At 51.6% G+C, this 14513-nt stretch overlaps 1 protein-coding gene across 2 annotated transcripts in view; it reads right to left on the bottom strand.

Annotated features, from left to right (window-relative positions):
- Positions 1–14513, bottom strand: part of LOC142296463 (transmembrane channel-like protein 1) — a 197330-nt gene that overhangs the window by 20850 nt on the left and 161967 nt on the right. For both annotated transcript variants that reach the window (XM_075340106.1, XM_075340115.1), the window contains exon 17: positions 4512–4637. In XM_075340106.1, coding sequence (XP_075196221.1) covers positions 4512–4637 — 126 coding nt within the window. The remainder of the gene's footprint in view (positions 1–4511; positions 4638–14513) is intronic.

The following is a 14513-nucleotide window of genomic DNA, read 5'->3' as shown; positions in this document are numbered from 1 at the left end:
CACAACACCTGGCTGCTCCGCATCACCATCCCCGGGATCCCCGTATTGAGCAGCGGTGGTGAAATCACCACAACCGTGGGTGGCGTCACGGACAATAAACTATTCCCACACCCAACAACCCCCTTTCACTCACGGGCGAGGAGTGCCGCTCGAGAACCCCCGGGATCCGGCCCACAGCTCGAGCCACCACTGAGCAGCAGCCGCCGGACCCGAGCAGAAGGGGTGAGCGTAGTGTGCTGACACCCTCCTCCCCGCCCGCGACAACTTGGCGTCACGAACAGGATCTTACTGCTCTGCCGTCTGGTAGAGGTGCGCCTTGTTACCGCCGGAGGTATCCGGCAGAAAAATTTCAGAAGCCGCCATCTTTGGCGCGAAAAGTTCCCGCTCGAGCGTCTTCTCGAGTAGTAGAGGCGCGAAGGCCAGAACCCCCGCCCCGAGAGAGGAGGGGCCGGAAAGAGCTAAGGGGGACGCGATGGCGGCTGGACGCATATAGCTGCAGCTTTAAAAGCAGGGACGCCAGGACTCTGCAAACATACCGTTCCTGGAAAAAGAAGCCATCATGTGGATGCCGTCCCGCGACACCGTAGCCCCCGCGCCTGGAACCGCGATGTGGGTGGAAATCCGAACCGCGCAGCTCTACCAAAGGCTGCAGGTCAGGATGCAGCTCCTCATGGAGGAGTGGGAGACCGACATGGCGTACGTTATAGCCACCGTGCGGAGACGCGAGGAGGAAGCGGAGAAAGGGAGGGTGAGTGACCCACGTCCCGATGCCCTGGAAGGGCCGGTCATCGCGGCTGCGGGGCCCGGTCCAAGCCCTCTCCCTCCGTTGCCTCCCTCGCCACCCGTCTCGGGGGCCGTGACCCCGCCACTAGGCCTGCTACCACCGCAACCGGTAGCAATACCCAGCGTCCCCGCCCAGGCGGACCGACCTGTAGCCGGAGCCCGCAGTAAACCGGAGGTGTTACCGTGGAAGATTCCGAAGGTTGAACCGGAGGCATCCCCTGAAAAATCCCCCGAGCCGGAGCCGATGACCCGTTCCGAGCCAAAGGCCCAGCAGCGGAAAGCCCCTATGCCCATCCCCCACACCTCGGCTGAGGTAGCGCCGGGTTGTTGCTGTAAGGTAGCACCCAAGGCCAAGACACCGCGGGACATGCCGCCCAGATTCCTGACAGTGGGCAACGTCCAGGATGTCCCGCGGGGCCCGACCCGTGCGCCGGCGCTGGCAGCAGCGCCGTATTGGGATAGGGAGCCGGTACCGCTGGGCCTGGAGATCGCTGAGAGGGAACGGAGGAAGGCCGAGCTGGTGGCCAGAGCGATAAGGGAGAAGGAGAGTCTCCGCCAGGCCACGTTCCGTGTCCGGGGACCGCTGTACGAGGGGCAGGTGAGGCAGTTTGATGTCCGCCGGGGCTACGGGTTCATCTACGAGCCGGGCCTGGAGGCCGAAGTGTTTGTAGCCCAGCGGGATGTGAATGCCCACCTGCCTGAGGAGCATCCCGGCCGCAACCTAATGCCGGGAGACCTTGTTCGTTACACCCGACACTGTGGAGAGAGGGGGTGGTTTGCCCTGGATGTGAAGCTGCGGGGCAGCCAGGAGAGCAGAGTGAGTCCTGCACCCCCTCCCTCGGATGAAGCTGAAGGCCTGGAGTAGGGCAGTGGAGCACCGTTGTCCAGTCCCCGTTGGGACCACCATTTTGTTTGTTTGTTGAAAAGTTTGAAAAAGTTGAAAATGATGAAAAATGATTACCGAAGTTTAACCTGATTATCTGAGTGATTTGCAACCGGCCGGAGCCGGCACCGTTGTCCCTGTTGGGACCGTTTAAAAAGTTGTTTTGCATGGAGGACTATCCATGGACAAGCCCGTGAACTTGCAGGGCAACCACAAACGTTAAGTGGCTTGTAAATAAGTTGTTTGCCGTTACCGTTTCCGCAATGCCACCTCCGGAGAGGCAGGTTGGAGGGAGGGCCCTCAGCAGAGCAGGCTGGGGCCCAGCCACCAAAGGAACCGGTGGCTACCCTCTGGAGGGGAAGGACAGATCCTGCTCGGGTACCGTGTGCTGGACTGTGGGTCAAGGGGTGCTGCCTGGGCTTTAGGGGCAGCATCAGGGCCAGGTTGCTTGGGTGGGAGAGAGCGGAAACCGTAACCGTAAACCGTTTGCAACGTTTAAGAAATGTGCCTCCCGTTATGGGAAGATTCATTAAAAATGTAAATATGTTATTATTTTACCCTGTTATCTTTTACAGAAAAATAAAACCGGTGTTGGACGGCAGCCCGCGGACGGTCTGCATTTTGCTAAGGGGGAATGTGTCGCCCTGGGCAAGCCAGGGGACACAGGTCATCACACCACCTCACCCTACATCCCAGTTAGGAACACCACAGCTAACCAAAAATCCTTGTTGCCTTCCTCCAGAGGCTGATGATTCACACCAGGGGGTGGGCCAGGCGGTTGGCTCCGCCCACCGAGGAGTTCACAGCTCTGGAGGCGGGAGAAACCAGGCAGATTAGCTCAGGGGGAGCTTGAGTGAGGAGCTAAGTGGAGGAGTTAAGGAAGTGAAAGTAGAAAGAAGTAAAGTGGTAAAGGAGGAAAGCAAGAGTGGTGACAGAAAGAAAGCCTGAAGTAGTCCAGCTGTGTGCAGGACAGGTCAGCAAGGTCAGCAACGGCGGTGACTGTCTGGAGGGGGGACCGTGTGGAAGTTCCTGGAAGGACCGCGGACGGGTAGTGGCCCGGCGGTCTGGAGCAGTGTACCGAAGGACAGTCAGCACCAGGGCAGGGGGCTCTCGGACCCTGGCAAGGCTAGGAGTCGCCATAATTTGCCAAATCCGTCAGTGAAGGGGACGTAGATCCCCCAACAACCAAGTCCCGATTGAAGGCAACAGTCCAACCAGAGTAGGAGAGACACCGCCACCGCCAAGGCACCAGTCTCTCAGGGCCAGCGCCTGCGGGCAAAGAGTAGAGCTCCTCCGGCCCAGCTTGAAGCCGGGGAGCGGGTTACCGGTGGGAATCCATCGCTACCAACACAGAAACAAAGGTGCAAGGAAAAGGGACATCACCGTCACCTACTGGGAGAGCAAGTGCAGCCGTCCGTGGGAACCGTCTTTCCAGCCGTGTGGTTTACCGTAAAACTGTGTCAACGTCTCAGGCTGAGTGAGTACCACAGTGCCGCAAGGCACAGCGCTGCCCCCGCGTCCCTGCTCCCACCGGGCCCTGCACCTCCCTCACCATCACCGGGCCCCGGGATCACCAACCCCTACCCACGGAGGGGCAACACAACACCTGGCTTCTCCGCATCACCATCCCCGGGATCCCCGTATTGAGCAGCGGTGGTGAAATCACCACAACCGTGGGTGGCGTCACGGACAATAAACTATTCCCACACCCAACAACCCCCTTTCACTCACGGGCGAGGAGTGCCGCTCGAGAACCCCCGGGATCCGGCCCACAGCTCGAGCCACCACTGAGCAGCAGCCGCCGGACCCGAGCAGAAGGGGTAAGCGTAGTGTGCTGACACCCTCCTCCCCGCCCGCGACATATAGAGTTTCTGACTGACAACTTTCATCCATGGTACAAAAAGATGAAACGTGCCTTCAGGAGCAAAATCATCTTCATGGATGACAATGCACCATTTCATGCTGCAAAGAATACCTCTGTGTCATTGGCTGCTATGGGCATAAAAGGAGATAAACTCATGGTGTAGCCACCATCTTCCCCTGACCTCAACCCTATAGAGAACCTTTTGGAGTATCATCAAACAAAACATCTATGAGGGTGGGAGGCAGTACACATCAAAACAGCAGCTCTGGGAGCCTATTCTGACATCATGGAAAGAATTTCAAGCAGAAACTCTCCAAAAACTCACAGGTTCAAGGGATGCAAGAATTGTGAAGGTGATATCAAAGAAGGGCTCCTATGTTAACATGTAACTTGGCCTGTTAGGATGTTTTGGATTTAAATAGCTTTTTATTTCAGTGAATGTGACCTCCTAATGCTGCAAATTCCACAAATGAGCATTTGTAGTTCTTTAAAACATATAAAATGTTTAGAAACTCTACTGTGGCTAATAATTTGGAACAGTGCATTTTGAGTTTTTTTAATTTTGAAGATTATACTGTTATCATTGGGAGGTTTCTACAATAAAATTCGAGGTATACTCTAACGAGTGATGACTTTTGTTAGACTGACTGTCATTTGCACCGACCATTTAGAAACATCCGAGACAAATATCATTTGCACAATAATTTAGAACATGGTTTAGTTTAGAACTTGTTTCCTAAGTTGTTGGCTTACTCTGCAGTCTTTCAAAGCTGGCCGGTTTCTTAGGCAAGGGGCATGCATGTGAAAGCTCTTTGCTATACAGATTGCAGGCTCAGCTATAAAGCTGAACCCTCCAGCCCACTAATTAGCAGGCAGGTGGGAGGTAGAGGATCGGAACACTCCTGACAATAGGTAATGAGAATAACCCTTCAGTCATATTAAATGTTCATTTACATCCTACTTTGCCACTTCTATACTTACACCATTAGCAAAATGAATGGTAGAATTAGTCCAGGGTTAGAAGCATAGCTGAATACTTTTGCAAACCATCCTGGGAAGTCATATAGTAAGGTCTCCTGTATAACTTCAAACATTCGTTGTTTTCCGCTAAAAATAAAAAGATGTATCAATAAAATATTAAAAAGCATACTCTACATGCAGGTTAGGGGAGGTTTACATTAGTGTTCTGAGTTTTGTTTTTCATGTAGTAAATAGATCTGTCACATATCAGACACAAACTGGACCCCATTAACTATGATGGAGTATGTCAGGTTTCTGTTAGGTTGTTTGTCATTTCAGAAATTGCACAGCATGTTTTTCTTTTTATAATAACAGGTCTGCAACCTTCCAAATAGTAGCGATGATGCAAATGTGAACAGTCATATGTTTCCTAATGCAATTATTTCTATTTAAAGGAAATCTGTCAGGAGGTTTTTGCTATACAAGCTGAGGAAGGCATAAGGTAGTGACAGACATACTGAATTTAGGGATGTGTCATTTATTAGGCTAGGTTCTTGTGAAGCTACACATGGTGCAGTTGGCAACTACAACACCAGGTGTCGCCCAAGCACAACCAAACAGGAGCTAATAGCAGAAACCCTAGGTGGCGCTCAACCTAGGGGAGAGTAATAGAAACAAGCCGAGCTCGATACACACAAACGTTCTAGTCCAGATAGAAAGAGGAAACCGAAGCAGAGTCAAAACACAAGCCGGAGTTGGTACACAAGGGAGTCCGTTGCAGGGAGGGGATGAGATTAGTCAACAGAGGTGGGACTGAATGGAGAATGTGGTTAATACAGAAGGGGGTAAAATGGAGGGAAAAGCACAGAACACCGGGACGAGCAGAGACGCGAAGATGAGACGGAGGGGGTCACGGGGAGGCCAGGGAAAGCAGACAGGGGCAGAGTCAGGAAGTTGGGGGAGCCGGAGGAACAGTAACGGGACAGGATCAGGGAAAACGTGAGAAAAAATATCACTGGTGATTGAAGAAATATCACTGGTGGCGCAGCAGGAGGGTTGGCTTAGTAATAAAGTGGAGGGGAGTCCAAATCGGAGTCCGAAGGACCCCTCCTTCAGGGTCAGGGACAGGCCGAAAACCCAGAGGGGACCGAAAGGGGTGAACCAGCTCTGCAGGAAGCCGGCCAGCAGAGCAAAGTGATAAACCGGCTCTGCAGGACAACGGGCATGCAGAGCATGGTCATGACAGTTCTGTTGTTTCATCACAATGAGTGTTTTATCACCAGGAGATTATCACTGCCTGTAGTAGGTCTCATTTGGCTCCTGGTCCAACCACATTACCAGTACTGATAAGAAGCTTACAGTTAATGTAATACACAATGTACTGTACATAGAAAGCTGTTGGGTTAGCTTTCTGAGCAGATGTACTGTATTATTATCCTATAGTTATAGAGTATACTTTTATTACACTGTAGGTCGCATACCAGTGGAGACACACAATGAAAACTAGATATAGACACAAGCACAACAAAGAGGAGGAGGCTATGAGTTTATTAAATTTTATATTGGGTGCTGTTAGCCAAACGGCAATATATTTTTGACCTGTTTTCACACTCCGCACCTGTAATATATCATAAAAATGATTTGTAATATTCTATAAAGTAAATATAGTAAACCAATGATTTTGGATGAAAGTTTCTGGAAAATTCTGATATCAACACTATGGTGAAAGAATATGTTTAAGAAGATATAATGCTACGTGATGAGTCAAGGCCAATATATAGCCTGTGTGAAAACTGTCTACTCCTATTCCAGCTTACATAAGGTGAGAGTAAAGGCTGCTTTACACGAGTCAATCCATCGTGCGATTTATTTGGCAAAGTCTTTTTTTTTTTTTGTTTGTATCGCTGATAGGTAGTTGTCCATGTGTCACACGTTGAGTGTTGTCAAACGACCACAAAGCGCTCATCGATATATTGATTGGCCATGGCGGACGTCCAAAAGGCTTCACACATGTTTTCCTTTGGTCAATCTGTCTTTTGTATGGGCGTAATTAGGCAAACTATACACCCCTCCGTGACGTTGTCTGGATTGTTGCACGCCCTGAATTATTCTGACCTGCTCAATCCAGTTCTGCTAATGTGGTTGATTGGTTACATCCCATATATATAGTTTCTCTTCTGCGTCTGTCTTTGTTGTCTCGTGTGTCCTTAGCATCATTCTTGTTTGTTGTTTGTGGTCTGGTTAATGTCGATTTTGATCCAAAAAGGAAATATTGGCATATAACAACTTACCACAAAAAAGGGATAACAAGGAGTGAGGGCGGAAAATCCAGCGAACAAACAAACGTAAGAAAAATTAGGAGTAATGCACTATAAAACACTGTGCATGACGCCAAGGCTGAATGTTCACACATCATGACTACAGCTCCGTATTTTATAACAGTAATAACCAATTGAAACGCATCTGCTACAACCAATCCGATTAGATTAGGCGTGATTATTTAAAACCACAAATACGCCCTGAACGTTTAATGACGTCACAAATAACTACGAGGATGGCCGATTACACGGTGTCACACTTTGCAATGTGTCGTTCATTAAGACTAAACTGACCGATTTTATGGAATTAAACGATGAGTACACGATGGCCGAATTTCAAACGATTAGGCATCGGTTGGACTCGCAAGGAGCTGTCACATGAGGAGATGTCGTTACGAATGACGGAAATGCGTCACAAAATCCGTGACCCCAACGATGCATCGCACAATAGATCGACTCGTGTAAAGCAGCCTTTATGCTGTGTTTCAGAGAAAATAAGGAGTATGTTCACACTGAGTTTTTTCCAGAAGTTTTTGTAGTGTAAACGCTCATAAGGGTATATGCACACGGCATCATTTTGAGACCAGCACACGAGTGTTCAAAGGTAAAGCCGCTTCGGGAAAATACAGGTGGTTGTTTTCCTAAAGCGGCTTCAATGAACGCTAAAATATGGTCATACTGATCTTTTGTAAGCACTAATGAGATGAGCCATCTCTCTGATAGATTATTAGTATTAATTAATTAGTCCCATAATGCTTATAGTCTGAATATTCACATTCTGAAGTGATGGAATATAATAAGAAGGTGCTATATAACTAAAAAGTTTGCAATTTTTCTAGTTCTGCTTTACTTGCTTGGATACATCAGCAGTATAGGGCCATCTAGTGGCTTTGAAGTTCCAATACAGTTTACTCAGTGGACTGAATATCTGCATTGTACACCACATTAATTGAACCATATGTTAGTATTTTTTTATTATTGTTATAAAACTTAGGCTTGAAATTGTATATATTAAGCAGGTAAAGCTGATCTTGCCTCTGGCTCTATTCACATTTTGCCGTTTTTGATATGTATATTATATCTTTACTACTGTACTTTGCGAATGAAATGTTACGTTTGTAATATTAATTTGGGTTACAAGAGTATAATGAAAAATAGCAGGATTAAACATATTGTATATGACTATGGGTTCATTCACATGCTAGTTTTTTGCTATGAGTATTTTTCTATGAGTATCTTCAGTTATAGCACTCATATCAATAATAGTGAACGGGGCTGTTGATATCCGTGATTAAATAGATAGATAGATATCATATACAGTACATATTTGATTAAAACAAAGAGGCAGGCATGGTCAGTAGAGCACTGTGCCCCATAGTTTCTTTTGGTACCCCGGCTCTCCTGCAGTGGAGAAAGGCAACTCTTCTTTCTACACTGACACAATACCTCTGTGGTCCAAGACATTTGAACAATCAGAATCACTCTGGGCATAACCTGAATCACAACCGTCTTTTACACCTTTGTGGGTGTAGCACCCACAGGGCAAGGGGTTAACGGTTACTCGTTGCCAGGTCGGTGATATGGGGTCTGTGGATGTCACGGGTGGCCCTACCTGGCTTTGTGACCCCGAAACGTGGAATAAAAGGGAGATGAATGATGAAGAAGGATGATTGTCTCATGACGCCACCTGTGGTACGTGGCCAGGGATTAGCTGACACTGATGTCGCAGTCCTCTGGGGCTGATAGTTATAGCAGCAAAGATGGATCTGCTCCCCACAAGTGGAGCAGGCCACGTGAAGGATGATGAAGGGAATAGTGATGGCTAACGCCGAAGCGAGGGGTGATGGCGGCGGCAAGGACAGGCAGACACAGTCTCTGCAGGTTCCAGGTTTCTTTACTCACAGTTCCAGTTGCCACTCTCAGAGTACCGATCTCTGCCGTGCTGGGCCCCAGTCGATCCCGAACACTTTGCGGTCACCATTGGTGTTCCCACTGTGAGTCCTTTCTGGTCGGGGTCCCTCCAAACCCGGTGTATGTGTAATGTGGAATGGGCTGTGGGTGTTTCCTGCACTGTCCGCAAACCCTGGAAGCCCGTGTAGCTGTAGAGAACCCGGGCTGAGCTACCTGCTCCAAGCCATGGGTCCTATGCCGCTCCCAGGAGTGTGAGGTAAAAGAAGATTGGACTGAGGTCATAACTGTGTCCCTCACCCCAAGCTGTGCCCACGGTTGACTCACTAAGTGTGAAGATACTCCTTCCCTTTTTGCCAAGTGGTGCCCGCCCCCCAGGTGTTTGTCTTAGTGACCGGAAAGTTCCTTGCTTCGTAATGGCCACCCTGCTATCCACCCCAGGCCATCCCCCTGGTGGAAAAATGTGGCGCCCCTGAGGCTTCCGTCGCCATAGAGATATTGCACCTCAGCCAGAGGTGTGATGTCCCATCCTGGGTAAGAATGAGGTCATATGCCGGTCCACAGACTAAAACTTGCACACACCAATTAGTAGGCATACACTGGGTCAGGGATAGTGGCAGCAACCCCCCATAGATGTATTCATGGGGCCGTAAGTCTCATTTCTGGTTCCCAATCGTGTGGGTGGGGCCTAGTCAGTGGGTGTGTGGGAGGAGTCAGAAAGTGTGAGTAGATAAGGGAACCAGGAAGTTCAAGTTCAGTCAAGAAGTGAGTGAAGTGGAGTCAGTCTGTCAGGAGGAGGAGAGGGAGGTAGTTACCTCAGGAGAGAGTGACCGAAGGAAGTTCCTGGTGGAGATCCTGGGGTCTAGTTAGGCCCAGGTGACACCTAAAGAGAGAGAAAGGATTCCAGGGCCACGGAAGTGCATTTTGGCTCGTGGCCTGTTCCACAGGAAGATCGGGTTGAGGGATCTGGCTGCATTTGGGGACGGTCCCCAGACAGAGGGAAGAAAGAAATTTCCTCATAAAGTGACACCGAAGGCCCGGGGTGGTTGCAAGTGTGACGCCCTGGGCAAGCCAGGGGTCACAGGTCACACACCACCACACCCTACATCCCAGTCAGGAACACCAAAGCTAACCAAAAATCCTTGTTGCCTTCCTCCAGAGGCTGATGATTCCCACCAGGGGGTGGGCCAGGCGGTTGGCTCCGCCCACCGAGGAGTTCACAGCTCTGGAGGCTGGAGAAACCAGGCAGAAAAGCTCAGGGAGGAGTGGAGTGAGGAGCTAAGTGGAGGAGTAAACAGCTAAGTGAAGTAAAGGAAGTAAAGTGAAAAAGGAGGAAAGCAAGAGTGGTGACAGGAAAGAGAGAGAGTGAAAAGCCTGAAGTTGGTCCAGCTGTGTGCAGGACCGGGTCAGCAAGGTCAGCAACGACGGTGACTGTCCAGAGGGGTGACTGTTCGGGAGTTCCTGGAAGGACCGCGGACGGGTAGTGACCCGGCGGTGTGGAGCAGCGTGCAAAGGACAGTCAGCACCAGGGCAGGGGCCTCTCGGACCCCGGCAAGGCTAGGAGTCGCCATAATTTGCCAAATCCGTCAGTGAAGGGGACGTCGATCCCCCAACAACCAAGTCCCGATTGAAGGCAACAGTCCAACCTTTAAGGAGGAACACCGCCACCGCCAAGGCACCAGTTCCTCAGGGCCAGCGTCTGCGGGCAAAGTAGAGCTCCTCCGATCCCGCTTGAAGCCGGGGAGCGGGTTACCGGTGGGAACCCATCGCTACCAACTTAGAAACATCAGGTGCAGGTCAGAGGGACATCACCGTTACCTACAGGGAGAGCAGGTGCAGCCGTCCGTGGGAACCGTCTTTCCAGCCGTGTGGTTTACCGTAAAACTGTGTCAACGTCTCAGGCTGAATGAGTACCACAGTGCCGCAAGGCACAGCGCGGCCCCCGCGTCCCTGCGCCCACCAGGCCCTGCATCCCCCGTCTCATCACCGGGCCCCGGGATCACCAATCCCTACCCACGGAGGGGCAACGCAACATCTCGCTGCTACACACCATCGTCCCCGGGCCTATAGAGCAGCGGTGGTGAAATCACCACAACCGTGGGTGGCGTCACGGACAATAAACTATTCCCACACCCAACAACCCCCCTTTCACTCACGGGCGAGGAGTGCCGCTCGAGAACCCCCGGGATCCGGCCCACAGCTCGAGCCACCACTGAGCAGCAGCCGCCGGACCCGAGCAGAAGGGGTGAGCGTAGTGTGCTGACACCCTCCTCCCGCCTGCGACACAAGCGCCCAGGGACACAACCTTCCACAGTCCCCCTGGGAAGAGGGCAAGAAACCAGTGAGGCAAGCCCCTTGTTCAGGCCCTGTGGTGGAGGCCGAGCCCAGTTCATCTAATAGAGTCAAGGCTGAGAAGACAGTCAGGGAAAGAGACACAAGAGGGGTGCACCGGTATTGACCTCTGAACTACCCGGGATCGGCGGAGGCACCTGACAGTGGATCCCAGCATACTGTCGGGCAACTGTTTGTCAACACCTGGACTCAGAAACAGTGAGTAAAACATCTGAACTGCAAGCCCTGTGTCGTCTGTTTTATCCTGCACTGCACCTCGTCCACCAACCCCATCGAATCTAACACGCACCAAAGGTTGCCCCGGGGTATCTGCTCTACCTGTGGAGAGCCAGAAACACCTCAGCTGCTGCCATAATATCAGCCCCGGAGGTCCCTTCCAGCAGCTGCGGCCCTAAAGCTGCAATTTACCACAGGTGGCGTCACGAATATATATTATAAACTTTAACATCACTAACTCCCCCATCCATACCGCCACTTTAATTTGACTCCACCAGGGTCACAGAGTTGGGCCTCACCACCGCTGACTACTCTGGACTAGTCCGGCCCGACACCGAGTCACCTAAGGCCCTGTGGTGGGCGAGTCATTTCTGGCGTCACGAACAGGATTTTAACAAGACCCGCTAATACGGGTGACATGTGCCTTACAAAACTGTGCTTAATAGACTGTTTAACTGTGTGAAAACTGTCACCGCCATTACAATTGCTAAGCGCGGGAAGAAGGGGGGCATGCCTGAGAAAAGAGCGCGAAGTTAAGCCCCGCCTCTGCTATGCAAATGAGAGGATTGAAAAATGGCGCATAAAGAAACTGAAAGTCTGGCAAAGTGACCTTAGATGCCAGACCAGAATGCTGCCAGAATGTACTGGATCGTAGGCGGAGGGATGACTGCTGTGGTGGGCTGGCTGCTAGCTCGGCGCCAAGCGCTGGTACAGCCCCCGGCTCCGCCTCCAGAGTGGAGAAGGGTGCAGCCGAGCAGTGTGGTCGAGTACTCGAGTGGAGTGGATGCCATCGAAAACCGGGAAGGAAGAATGGCGGAGTACTGGCGACCAGGCACCCTAGGGTAGAGGAACGTTGACCCGGAGCTGAACATCGTGTGGGTGGAAGTGGAACTGCTAACCCAGCGGTTAAGCAAACTCCAGGTGGAGATAGAGTGGTGAGAGGGCGGAGAGGCCAAACCAGGACGTGCCGACGAGCGCCGATTAGCGTCCGGAGTGGAGAGCCGACAGGTCCAGGAGGCTGCGACCGACCCGGGTAAGGGAGACGTCACCCCCACCCGGCGGAGCCCAGGGCACTGAAGCCACCGATGCCCTGCCCACCTGCAGGCCTGCAGGAGGCCACCGCTGACCCCGCCGAAGCTCGGCCCGCCGCTGCAGGTCCCCGTGCCGAAGACAGCATCCTCGAAAGCTCGGACCCCAACCAACTAGTGGGTGCCTTACCAAGCCCTCCCACCGGCGTACCTGGCGCGTCCTCGCCTGGTATAGATTGGGACGCTGCACCGGTCCGCGATTGGGGACTAGTTCGTCCAATACTGCCTGTCTCGACCCCGCTCGCCACAAGAATGGCATGCGAGCGGCAGCTCGAGCAGTACCGCTATGAGAGAGAATGCCGGGAGGAGAAAAGGAGGGTGAAGGAGGCTACAAACCTGGCCTCAAAAGATAAGATCCGGAGGTCCCGCAAAGCGAGCCATGGCCCGGTCAGGAGGGGCCAAGTCCTGGACTTTAAACTGGAGGGGGGCTGGGGCTTCATTTAGGAGCCCGGCCTGGGAAAGGATGTGTTTGTGTCCCGCCAGGATATTGAGGAGCACCTAGAAAGAGGCCACCCAGGGCGCGATGTCCATCCTGGCGACATAGTGAAGTACACCCGGTTAATGGGAAACCGAGGGTGGTACGCCCTGGACGTCCACATACTATGTGAGGAAGCAGCCCCGGTGGAACCAGTTTGCCGCAGTCCCACTCCAGTCAGCACCCATGACCAGCAGACACAGACCGTGCTGACCGCCGCCTACCTGCTACCAGGAGCGGAAACAGAGCGGCAGCCCTACATGTAAGCTGAAGAACTCTGTGAACTGTATATAGCCCCTTTTTACCCTGCTTTCTTTTTGAAGATGTCCCCTCTGCATCGCCCCACCCCTTTGTTCTTTTCGAAGATAGCTCTTTTCCTCATCCTGCCCCGCATTATTTTTGAAGATGTCCCTACCCCCCCACAGTTTGTGTTTAAACAGGCCACTGGACTTGAAGTGGCCGGTGTGTAGCATGTAAATAATGTGTGTATGAATAACCAGGCCACTGGACGATAGGTGGCTGGTCTGTTCTAGTTTAAAAGACACTTGGGCCACTGGACTATGCGTGGCCAGAACTTTATTAGTGTATATAGTTGCACCAGTTGTGCCCCCTACCAGATTTATGGTGGGAAAGTATCTTGCAACACTTGTGCATTGGACTGTAAAGTGCACCAAAGACTTTAAAGTTTTATTTTTCTAAGTTTGCAACGTTCAAGTGAAAGTCCCTCCAATAAAGGGATGAAATGTTTTATTGTTATTACAACATTTGCAGTTAACACCACTGTATTTTTGTTTCAGCCCGCGGATGTGCTGGGATTTGCTGTGGGGGAGTGTGGCGCCCCTGAGGCTTCCATCGCCACAGAGATATTGCACCTCAGCCAGAGGTGTGATGTCCCATCCTGAGTAAGAATGAGTTCATATGCCGGTCCACAGACTAAAACTTGCACACACCAATTGGTAGGCATACACTGGGACAGGGATAGTGGCAGCAACCCCCCATAGATGTATTCATGGGTCCGTAAGTCTCATTTCTGGTTCCCAATAGTGTGGGTGGGGCCTAGTCAGTGGGTGTGTGGGAGGAGTCAGGAAGTGTGAGTAGATAAGGGAACCAGGAAGTTCAAGTTCAGTCAAGAAGTGAGTGAAGTGGAGTCAGTCTGTCAGGAGGAGGAGAGGGAGGTAGTTACCTCAGGAGAGAGTGACCAAAGGAAGTTCCTGGTGCAGATCCTGGGGTCTAGTTAGGCCCAGGTGACACTTAAAGAGAGAGAAAGGATTCCAAGGCCATGGAAGGGCATTTTGGCTCAAGGCCTGTTCCACAGGAAGATCAGGTGGAGGGATCTGGCTGCATTCGGGGACGGTCCCCAGACAAAGGGAAGAAATAAATTTCCTCATAAAGTGACATCGAAGGCCCGGGGTGGTTGCAAGTGCCCAGGGCCACAACCTTCCACAGTCCCCCTGGGAAGAGGGCAAGAAACCAGTGAGGCAAGCCCCTTGTTCAGGCCCTGTGGTGGAGGTCGAGCTCAGTTCATCTAATAGAGTCAAGGCTGAGAAGAGTCAGGGAAAGAGACACAAGAAGGGTGCACCGGTATTGACCTCTGAACTACCCGGGATCGGCGGAGGCACCTGACAGTGGATCCCAGCATACTGTCGGGCAACTGGTTTATCGACAC

This window comes from Anomaloglossus baeobatrachus, chromosome 1 (assembly GCF_048569485.1).
Source record: "Anomaloglossus baeobatrachus isolate aAnoBae1 chromosome 1, aAnoBae1.hap1, whole genome shotgun sequence".
Taxonomy (NCBI): domain Eukaryota; kingdom Metazoa; phylum Chordata; class Amphibia; order Anura; family Aromobatidae; genus Anomaloglossus; species Anomaloglossus baeobatrachus.
The sequence above is the reverse complement of the archived record's forward strand: the minus strand, read 5'-3'. Positions and strand labels throughout refer to the sequence as shown.